The sequence below is a fragment of the Mytilus trossulus genome, chromosome 14 (assembly GCF_036588685.1).
Source record: "Mytilus trossulus isolate FHL-02 chromosome 14, PNRI_Mtr1.1.1.hap1, whole genome shotgun sequence".
Classification (NCBI taxonomy): Eukaryota; Metazoa; Mollusca; class Bivalvia; order Mytilida; family Mytilidae; genus Mytilus; species Mytilus trossulus.
Genome location: NC_086386.1, coordinates 31,704,747 through 31,716,337, shown reverse-complemented (window position 1 = coordinate 31,716,337; position 11,591 = coordinate 31,704,747). Strand labels below are relative to the sequence as shown.

Sequence of the window (11,591 nt, the reverse complement as noted above, 5' to 3'; positions counted from 1 at the left end):
AATTACAAGAACTATTGTTTACAATTTTCCACCTGCATAAAAGTTTCTTTGTAGGTAGAATATGTCGTAGTAATTTCCATCTAAAAATTCTAAGTTTATTTTCTTTTAAGTATCTGAATAAAAATGTATAAAGATAGTTTTGATATAACACATCATCTATCAAATATATGCAGCCATTTTTTGGGTCCAATAGCTGCATGGTTCAATTTTTTTATTTATCAGAGACTTATATAAAAGATTATTTGTTAAAGCTTCTAATTTTATAGGTAAACCATCCAATATAAATTGGTTTCTTTTTATATTAACAATACTTTTTATAGAATTTTCCGATTTTAAAATTGCTGCCCAGTCTTTTGGTATAGATTTCTTTACTAAATTGATTTCAGCCAACCAGTTTGATTTATTTTTTAGTTTATTTAAAATGATGTCTTGAGAATTTCCCAAGTCAAAGTGAACTGCAGTTATTTAGCAGTTAATTAGCATTCACAGTTCCCACTTGACAGCAGTTATTTGGCAGTTCATTAGCATTCACAGTTACCAAATATAAGGCAATGATTAATTTGCATAAAGGCATTTCAATAGCATTCCGTAGCTGTTTCTTAGCAGTTTATTTAGCCTTCACAGTTCTTTGGCAGTTATTTTTAACGAAAAATTTAAATGAGATCTGAATATTCATGAGAACTGCTATAATAACAGCTATTAAATAATGAATATTCATGAGAACTGCTATAATAACAGCTGTCAATAATGAATATTCATGGCAACTGCTAAGTCATACATCCTAATATGGTTTTATAAACTGCTAATAACTGCTGTGGAATGCTATCAGATCTGCCAAAAGTTGCAATACTAAAAGGTGACACATGAATACTGGTAATCAATATACAGTGTACAAGATACGAAAGCAAAAATTATTAAAATTCTTATATTTTACTGTTAGTCTTTGTGAAATTTCAAAAAGTTGTACTTAAACTTATATTTGTAATTAGAGCAGTAACTATCCTATCTCCAATAAAGGACTTAATTTTAAGGGAACGTAAACAAAAATGTGAGAAGCACTTACTTTAGCTGGTCTTAGATCCCTTATTAATTATGTTAGTGGCCGTAATGATATAGGATCAATTAAAAAAGCACTTTAACTATCAAGACTTTTAAAAAAGCAACTTATTGAAGAGATATTACTGCTAAGAGGCTAATTACTACCTTGACTAAGTGATTTTCAAATTAGAAGTTATTTCATTTATCATTATTTTATTACCAAACATGCCAAATGTACTGTTTTTATTCTATTAAATGTGGAACAAAAGACAACAGTTATATCCTCTTTCTCTTTTGGAATTTTAAACAAATAAATTCTTGATACATGTAATATATATTATGTTTCTTTTTTTCTAAAACAAACTATTATGTTTCTTTTTTCTAAAACAAACTAAAGTAAAATTATATATTATAAATTAATTTCATTATTTTAACCAATCAGCTATTCACAGTCTACTGGTTTACCTCCCCCTTTTTTCAACTCTTGAATATGATAAGATTGTTTTTTTAACAAAATAATAGATTAAAATAATATTCATATCTATATTTCTTTCAAATAACATCTTGAGCTGTAAATATATATGCTAACATTCTATTACAATCCTGTCAACATCAGATATTCTATTTAAATAAACAACAATCCCCCTTTTTTGGGCTTTCTGTATGATTTCTGTTTCCCCCTTCAAAGTTATGTCAGATTTGAGAATATACAAAAGCATTAACTATAACTTTCAACTTACTGTACTGCAGGTGTGTAAAAGTATTCAATTCATCCAACATTAAGCTTATATTGACAAAAATACACTTTTTCACTAGCAAATATTATCTTCAAATAAATGTTTAACTTCAAGCTGAAAACATAGCCAGATCCAAGCATTTTTATAACAAAGAATTAATAGGTCAACTGCTATCGAACTGCTGTCATAACTGTTGTCCCGACTGCTAAGAGGAATGCTAAGATGAATGCTAAGACGAATGCTAAGCTGAATGCTAAGACGAATGCTAAGCCGAATGCTAAGAAATGGTAAAATGTGGCAGTTTTTCAAACTGCTATTAGATTGAATGCTTAGAACAGCTAAAGGACTGCTAAAAATATGAAAAACTGGTAAATAACAGCTAAAAAACAGCTAATAATAGCAGTTCAGTTTGACTTGGGAAATACAACCTTTTTCATCTATGATATCATTTACTTAAATAAGATCGCTTTTAATCCAATATTTTAAAAATATAACTTTATTTTCAAATTTAATAAATTTATTGTTCCATAATATTTGTTTTCTTATATCTGTAAATGTTTCTGGTTTTTAAGTTAGACCTCCACCAGTTAATTTCCAACATTTAATAATATCTTTATAAAAATCGGGGATGTTTTCAATGCTTTGGTCTGTCTTATCCCCACTGTTTGTTTGAAACACTAACCAGTTTGACCCAAAATTATAAAAATAGTGTTTAGGTATAATTGTCCACCCTCCTTCACAATCATTTACTAGTCTTTTTACCCACATAGCTTTTAAAGCAGTGAAATAACTTCTGATATCTATCATATTCAAACCCCCCTTTTCATATGGACCAATAATTGAATTTCTTTTTACTTTATCTGGTTTATTAAGATTTTTATTAATATTTTGTATATCGGTATCCCTCAATGATTTATAGCATGGACAGATTGAGAAGAAATGGTATTCATCCTCAATTTCTTGTCTGTTACAGGATAAGCAAATGCGTTTACTAATCTTTCAGTGTTGGTATAACACCCTCTTTCAATTGCTAGGGGATGGGCACTTAGTTTAAATTTACTGAAAACTGATCGGTTATTTTTGAATTTACATATATATCAATATATGGGGGCCTTTTTCTAATTGTTTTAGTATGACAAAAGAAATTTAATTTTTCACATTTATTGATAGAACAATTCATAATTTAATATTAGCCTGGTCATATATTCTTTGTTGGATACTATTTACAATGATTTATGTGATATTTTAAATTAAAAGTATCAAAAGTAAGATGAGCAAAACCTAATTTATTTAACCAGTCTTTTACAATGTCAAATGAATGTTAACCCATTTACTTGTTTTCTGTACATTATTATATATTTTATGGACTAAAGTGTTAGGCGAGTTTACAATGTGGTTTAGAAATTTTATAGCTGAAAGCTGAATTTTAAAGTACACAGGGATTCTGTTTGTTTCAGTTAAACAGGCTACATTTGTTGTTTTGCACTGCACTCCTAAAGTTTCTTTAATAAATTTAATATGTAAATGTTCAAATGGATCTGAATCTTTGAACACTTGGCTTACACCCCAAACTTCACTTCCATAAAGAGTTATTGGAACAACTAAAGTATCAAATAATTTTTCAAGCACACTGCAGGAATTATCTAAAGAGACTGTTTTTTTTAATTTTAAACCAAGCCTTCTTCCTTTTTCCATTAGATTTTTTTTTGAATGACTTAAACTTCCTGAACAATTTATAGTTATTTCAAGGTAACAAATAGATTTAACAGTCTCAAGATGTTCTTTTTCTACAGTAAAATAATTACAATGAGATTTTCCATTAGAATTGAATATTATAATTTTTGATTTTTGTTTGTTAACATCAAGTTTCCATTTAAAGGGAACAAAATTTAGTTAACTCATTTGAAACATGAAACATGAAAACTTAATTAAACACCTATTTCTACATATACAATATGTATTCAATGGCGTTGCACATAAATGACATATAAAATACAAAAATACTAAACAAAAATACAATATGTATGTACTATACCAAAAAATGAAAATATATACTGTCACATATTTTGAACTTTTCTGACTTTTTCTTGTGTATCACAGTGTGATACACAAGAAAAAGTCAGACAGTGTGATACACAAGAAAAAGTCAGAAAAGTTCAAAATATGTGACAGTATATATTTTCATTTTTTGGTGTGATACACAAGAAAAAGTCAGAAAAGTTCAAAATATGTGACAGTATATATTTTCATTTTTTGGTGTGATACACAAGAAAAAGTCAGAAAAGTTCAAAATATGTGACAGTATATATTTTCATTTTTTGGTGTGATACACAAGAAAAAGTCAGAAAAGTTCAAAATATGTGACAGTATATATTTTCATTTTTTGGTACTTTGGTAATTTGAACTTTTCTGACTTTTTCTTGTGTACAAGAAAAAGTCAGAAAAGTTCAAAATAATTTTCGAAATACAATGTTTTCAACCGACATTTAAAAATATCCAAAGATTCAGAGTTTCTTACATTTATACCTAGTTCATTCCACAATTTTGGCCAAATAGTACTAAAGCTTCTATCTAAAAAAGTTTTCTTTTTTTTTAGTGCATTTTGTAGCCCTTGTTGGGTGTCAGACAATAAAAAAATGTCATCTGCATAATAATGATGTTAGTTTAACATCTCCTATAATAATTGGTTTAGTGTTTGCATGATCAAGGTCATTTACAAGGCCATTTATATAAATATTAAACAAAGTGGGGCTAAGTACATCCCCTTGTTTTACTCCACAATTTGATATAAATTCATGGCTAAATTCAGCTAATACCATTTTGAAATTTAATTCTGCATTTGTTCCAAAGCAACTCCTGATCAGGTTTTAGAAGTAAACTTATCCCTTTGAAGTATAAATAATAAAACGGTCTGTAAATGTTTGTATGGATTTACGCTAATAATTTTTGTGCCCTTTATAGCTTAATTGTTGTTCTGTGTGAACCAATAGGCTTGGTTTGAAGGTCTTACATTGACCTATAATGGTTTACTTTTATAAATTGTTATTTGGATGGATAGTTGTCTCGTTGGCACTCACACCACATCTTCCTATATGTATTTAAGATATCTTGAATGAATAACATACATCAAACATTATCAAATACAATTACAACTACAATGAACTGTTACCAGAATCAGTATTACTATAGTACAGAGTCAGATGAATTAAACTAAAGAAAGCCATTTCTTAAATTTTTTGGTTCAACAGTTTTGATCAGGAAAACTAAGAAGAGGGTAAATATGGTAAAGCAGGTAAATATTGTGTGAAAATCTTAACTAGAAGAATGGTTCTGATAAGGCTAAACAAAAAGTATGTGTGTTTACTGTCATGACTGTACCCTAATTTTTATTTCTTACCCTACATATTCTATATATTTGACTGTCATGTCATAACAATATTATTCTCATAGACTCAATAACAGGCTATTATTTGAACTTGGAATTATTTTTAATTATGGAATTTGCATAATTTCTTGTGTCTTAATTTTTTAATAAATTCCATGTTTATTTGGTATTATAATCTTTTGAGCGGTTAATGACACTTTCCATACAACATATTTTGGTTAGATAGTGTTGTGTGCGGCACAGTACATTGTATTGAAAATATACTATTTTCTTTGTAATAGAAAGTGTTGTGCGCAGCACAGAACATTTCAGTACAGAAAAAACATGGAATTTATTAAAAATTTCAATAACAAGAAATGAAGCAAATTCCATAATTAAAAATAATTCTAAGTTTAAATAATAGCCTGTTCAATGTAAAATTTGTTATTAAAGATGAAAAAAATCCTTACCTCACTCATAATCTTCGGACCCGATTTTTTGTCAGCATGTAACAGTTAACCCACATACTATTTTGTTTGGCCTAAACTATAGAGTGAATATTTTTGTCTTTTTTAGACAGAAATGACAGCTATAAAACATACATTACATAGGGACGTCTTTCTACCTAATGATGAACAACTGGTAGCATTTGTTCATGTCACAAAAGTGGGACGGAAAAAGAAAAATAGTTTTCTTTGTGCTGTTTGTAAGTTGAAGAATTTTAACATTTATAAAATCAATAAGTTATTCATCATGACCATGGGCTGTGAGAACAAAGATCTTCTTAGTAAAATTTGATTCTGCATCATACATGTCATATACAAGATATATAGATTTTAAAAGATGTGGTATGAGCCCCAATGAGACAATTCTTCATCAAGTCATGATTTATAATTTAACCATAATGATCATGGTTAAAGTAAGGTCTATAACATGGAGCTTACACCAACAGTAATCAATAAAGGGCATAAAAAATTACTAGTGTAAAACTTATTAAACAGGATACCAACAGTCAAATCTACATGTATGTAAAAAATGAGAAACAAGAAACACTTATGAACCACATCAACAAATGAATGTTTGCTGTATATATTTGATAAAGGAAATAATTGCATTGTATATATTGTACATCTGACCTACATATACAGAACCAGCAAGGTCAGACAAATTCCAACTGAAATAGTTTTAATTCTTGGAGAGTTTATTGTGCATATGACAGGACTATAAATTCGTCTGGTTTGTTGAAAAGATGTGCCATCATGTGGGAACAATGTCTTTGGGCCATAATAAATAATAATTTTTGAATACCAAAACGTACCTACCCAGAAAAAAGCTGCCTACTCGAATTCTTTTATTGTTCTGATTTGAAGAAGTTTTTTTTTCAATCAAATAGGCATGAAGACTAATAAACATCTGATACTTCAATTTCTTTTAAAAAAAAAATGCCTACCTACCTACCCACAGTCTCAACCTTTTTAAGTAGGGTTTGGGCAAACCAAAATATTTTTAAGTGTGGCCTTGTTGGGTTAATATTTTGAGCCAACTTTAAATTACATGTAGGATAATTGTAGCTTATATTTAACTTCCAAATAGTGATCAATATAAAAATTTATTGGGAATTCACATTTGATAATTTGATATAGAATACAAGTACAGAAAATTTCCAATTCTTTTAGTTTTGATTTTTTAAAGAACACTTTTAAAAATAAAAAAGTCAATTTAAGTGTAATTATCATAACAAACGTCATTTAGAAAAGATAAGTTTACCCAAATTTTATTTTACCATTTACCCATAAATTTGTAAAAAGTAGTGGGTGCAGAATTAAATCATGTTGATTATAAGGAGTACATGTATTGAGTTGAATTGTTGGTTTATTTCAGTATCAACAGATATTACCCCTGTACAGCCAAGAGTATACCAAGTGAAGAAGGCTGACAAAGGGGAGTCATATAAGAAAAAGTTGTCATGGTTACTGAGAGAACTAAGAACTGTTGATGGGAAAAGTACAAATAAGGTTAGTATAGACTGTAGTAGATCCTATCACAGTTATATAAAATTGAGAATGGAAATGGGGAATGTATCAAAGAGGCAACAACCCGACCATAGAAAAAACAACAGCAGAAGGTCACCAACAGGTCTTCAATGTAACGAGAAATTCCATGTACATTTAAAAAGAAGATAAGATAACTCTTCACAAGAGACCAAATGACACAGAAATTAACAAATATTGGTCACTGTATGGCTAAAATAGCTTCCAAACTTGTCTAAATATGATGTTGACTTACATTAAAGTGAAACTATTTAGAAGCAACTTTTTTTGGCCAATGGGAACAACTTAAGGTGGTACCTAACACTACAGGGAGATAACTCTGTGAAATCAGCAGAACATTTTAATGATGTTGTGTTGTTAAGGGAAAATTAAGCATCTCAATGATCAAAATAAGTTTTTGTCAAACTGCTATGTAACCAGTGTAATTTTTCTGATAAAACGCTCGGTTCAAATTTTTTGAATTTTTTATACGACCGCAAATTTTGAAAAAATTTTCTTCGTATATTGCTATCACGTTGGCGTCGTCGTTGGCGTCGTCGTTGTCGTCGTCGTCGTCGTCCGAATACTTTTAGTTTTCGCACTCTAACTTTAGTAAAAGTGAATAGAAATCTATGAAATTTTAACACAAGGTTTATGACCATAAAAGGAAGGCTGGTATTGATTTTGGGAGTTTTGGTCCCAACATTTTAGGAATTAGGGGCCAAAAAGGGCCCAAATAAGCATTTTCTTGGTTTTCGCACTATAACTTTAGTTTAAGTTAATAGAAATCTATGAAATTTTGACACAAGGTTTATGACCACAAAAGAAAGGTTGGGATTGATTTTGGGAGTTTTGGTTTCAACAGTTTAGGAATTAGGGGCCAAAAAAGGGCCCAAATAAGCATTATTCTTGGTTTTCGCACAATAACTTTAGTTAAAGTAAATAGAAATCAATGAAATTTAAACACAATGTTTATGACCACAAAAGGAAGGTTGATATTGATTTTGGGAGTTTTGGTCCCAACAGTTAAGGAAAAAGGGGCCCAAAGAGTCCAAAATTAAACTTTGTTTGATTTCATCAAAATTGAATAATTGGGGTTCTTTAATATGCCGAATCTAACTGTGTATGTAGGTTCTTAATTTTTGGTCCCGTTTTCAAATTGGTCTACATTAAGGTCCAAAGGGTCCAAAATTAAACTTAGTTTGATTTTAACAAAAATTGAAACCTTGGGGTTCTTTGATATGCTGAATCTAAGAATGTACTTAGATTTTTGATTATTGGCCCAGTTTTCAAGTTGGCCCAAATAGAGGTCCAAAATTAAACATTGTTTGATTTCATCAAAAATTGAATACTTGGGGTTCTTTGATATGCCAAATCTAACTGTTTATGTAGATTCTTAATTTTTGGTCCAGTTTTAAAATTGGTCTAAATTAAAGTGCAAAGGGTCCAAAATTAAACTAAGTTTGATTTTAACAAAAATTAAATTCTTGGGCCTCTTTGATATGCTGAATCTAAACATGTACTTAGATTTTTATACGACCGCAAATTTTGAAAAAATCACGTTGGCGTCGTCGTCGTCGTCGTCGTCGTCGTCGTCATCGTCGTCGTCGTCGTCCGAATACTTTTAGTTTTCGCACTCTAACTTTAGTAAAAGTGAATAGAAATCTATGAAATTTTAACACAAGGTTTATGACCATAAAAGGAAGGCTGGTATTGATTTTGGGAGTTTTGGTCCCAATATTTTAGGAATTAGGGGCCAAAAAGGGCCCAAATAAGCATTTTCTTGGTTTTCGCACTATAACTTTAGTTTAAGTTAATAGAAATCTATGAAATTTTGACACAAGGTTTATGACCACAAAAGAAAGGTTGGGATTGATTTTGGGAGTTTTGGTTTCAACAGTTTAGGAATTAGGGGCCAAAAAAGGGCCCAAATAAGCATTATTCTTGGTTTTTGCACAATAACTTTAGTTAAAGTAAATAGAAAGCAATGAAATTTAAACACAATGTTTATGACCACAAAAGGAAGGTTGGTATTGATTTTGGGAGTTTTGGTCCCAACAGTTTCGGAATTAGGGGCCAAAAAGGGACCCAAATAAGCATTTTTCTTGGTTTTCGCACCATAGCGTTAGTATAAGTAAATAGAAATCTATGAAATTTAAACACAAGGTTTATGACTATAAAAGAAAGGTTGGTATTGATTTTGGGAGTTTTGGTCCCAACAGTTAAGGAAAAAGGGGCCCAAAGGGTCCAAAATTAAACTTTGTTTGATTTCATCAAAATTGAATAATTGGGGTTCTTTAATATGCCGAATCTAACTGTGTATGTAGATTCTTAATTTTTGGTCCCGTTTTCAAATTGGTCTACATTAAGGTCCAAAGGGTCCAAAATTAAACTTAGTTTGATTTTAACAAAAATTGAAACCTTGGGGTTCTTTGATATGCTGAATCTAAAAATGTACTTAGATTTTTGATTATTGGCCCAGTTTTCAAGTTGGCCCAAATCGAGGTCCAAAATTAAACATTGTTTGATTTCATCAAAAATTGAATAATTGGGGTTCTTTGATATGCCAAATCTAACTGTGTATTTAGATTCTTAATTTTTGGTCCAGTTTTAAAATTGGTCTAAATTAAAGTGCAAAGGGTCCAAAATTAAACTAAGTTTGATTTTAACAAAAATCAAATTCTTGGGCCTCTTTGATATGCTGAATCTAAACATGTACTTAGATTTTTGATTATGGGCCCAGTTTTCAAGTTGGTCCAAATCAGGATCTAAAATTATTATATTAAGTATTGTGCAATAGCAAGTCTTTTCAATTGCACAGTATTGTGCAATGGCAAGAAATATCTAATTTCACAATATTGTGAAATAGCAAATTTTTTTTTAATTAAGAGTTATCTTTCTTTGTCCAGTATAGCAAGCAAGAAATATCTGCAAGAATTTTTTTTAATTGGAGTTATCTTTCTTTGTCCAGAATCAACTTAAATCTTTGTTATATACAATATACAATGTATATTCACTTTTTACTACCAACTGATAAATTTAAATAATCTTTACCATTCAGTGATAACAAGCAGTTTTTTTACATCTTAATATTTTATGATGTATTTAAATGAGTAGTAATTGTTGCAAACTCCATTAGAATATTTTAATTGAAATTAGTTTTGGAATAAGGGAAAGGGGGATGTGATTAAAAAATTGGGTTCAATTTTTCTCATTTGAAATTTCATAAATAAAAAGAAAATTTCTTCAAACATTTTTTTGAGAGGATTAATATTCAACAGCATATTGAATTGCTCTTAGAGAAAACAAAAATTTTAAGTTCATTTGAATACATTCATTCTCTGTCAGAAACCTATGCTGTGTCAACTATTTAATCACAATCCAAATTTAGAGCGGAATCCAGCTTGAATGTTGTGTCCATACTTGCCCCAACTGTTCAGGGTTCAACCTCTGCGGTCGTATAAAGCTACGCCCTGCGGAGCATCTGGTTGATTATGGGCCCAGTTTTCAAGTTGGTCCAAATCAGGATCTAAAATTATTATATTAAGTATTGTGCAATAGCAAGTCTTTTCAATTGCACAGTATTGTGCAATGGCAAGAAATATCTAATTTCACAATATTGTGAAATTGCAATTTTTTTTTTAATTAAGAGTTATCTTTCTTTGTCCAGTATAGTAAGCAAGAAATATCTGCAAGAATTTTTTTTAATTGGAGTTATCTTTCTTTGTCCAGAATCAAATTAAATCTTTGTTATATACAATATACAATGTATATTCACTTTTTACTACCAACTGATAAATTTAAATAATCTTTACCATTCAGTGATAACAAGCAGTTTTTTTACATCTTAATATTTTATGATGTATTTAAATGAGTAGTAATTGTTGCAAACTCCATTAGAATATTTTAATTGAAATTAGTTTTGGAATAAGGGAAAGGGGGATGTGATTAAAAAATTGGGTTCAATTTTTCTCATTTGAAATTTCTTAAATAAAAAGAAAATTTCTTCAAACATTTTTTTGAGCGGATTAACAGCATAGTGAATTGCTCTAAGAGAAAACAAAAATTTTAAGTTCATTTGAATACATTCATTCTGTGTCAGAAACCTATGCTGTGTCAACTATTTAATCACAATCAAAATTTAGAGCGGAATCCAGCTTGAATGTTGTGTCCATACTTGCCCCAACCGTTCAGGGTTCAACCTCTGCGGTCGTATAAAGCTACGCCCTGCGGAGCATCTGGTTATATTTTTGTTACAGGGTCAAAGTAAATACTTCGTCAAAATTTTTTGAAAATTAAACGAGCCAAATTAATTTTAGTGAAAGTGTTGGGTACCACCTTAAATATGATGCTGACTTACATATATGCATTAAAGTGAAACTATTCAGAACCTTTTTTTTTTTGCCAATGGAAACAACTTAA

General features: G+C 29.8%; 1 protein-coding gene across 14 annotated transcripts in view; it reads left to right on the top strand.

Annotated features, from left to right (window-relative positions):
- Positions 1-5,716: 5,716 nt before the first annotated feature.
- Positions 5,717-11,591, top strand: part of LOC134696767 (exocyst complex component 1-like) — a 103,952-nt gene continuing 98,077 nt past the window's right edge. For all 14 annotated transcript variants that reach the window (XM_063558717.1, XM_063558710.1, XM_063558714.1 and 11 more), the window contains exons 1-2: positions 5,717-5,845; positions 7,021-7,154. In XM_063558717.1, the coding sequence (XP_063414787.1) occupies positions 5,722-5,845; positions 7,021-7,154 (258 nt within the window). In that variant the 5' untranslated portion in view covers positions 5,717-5,721. The remainder of the gene's footprint in view (positions 5,846-7,020; positions 7,155-11,591) is intronic.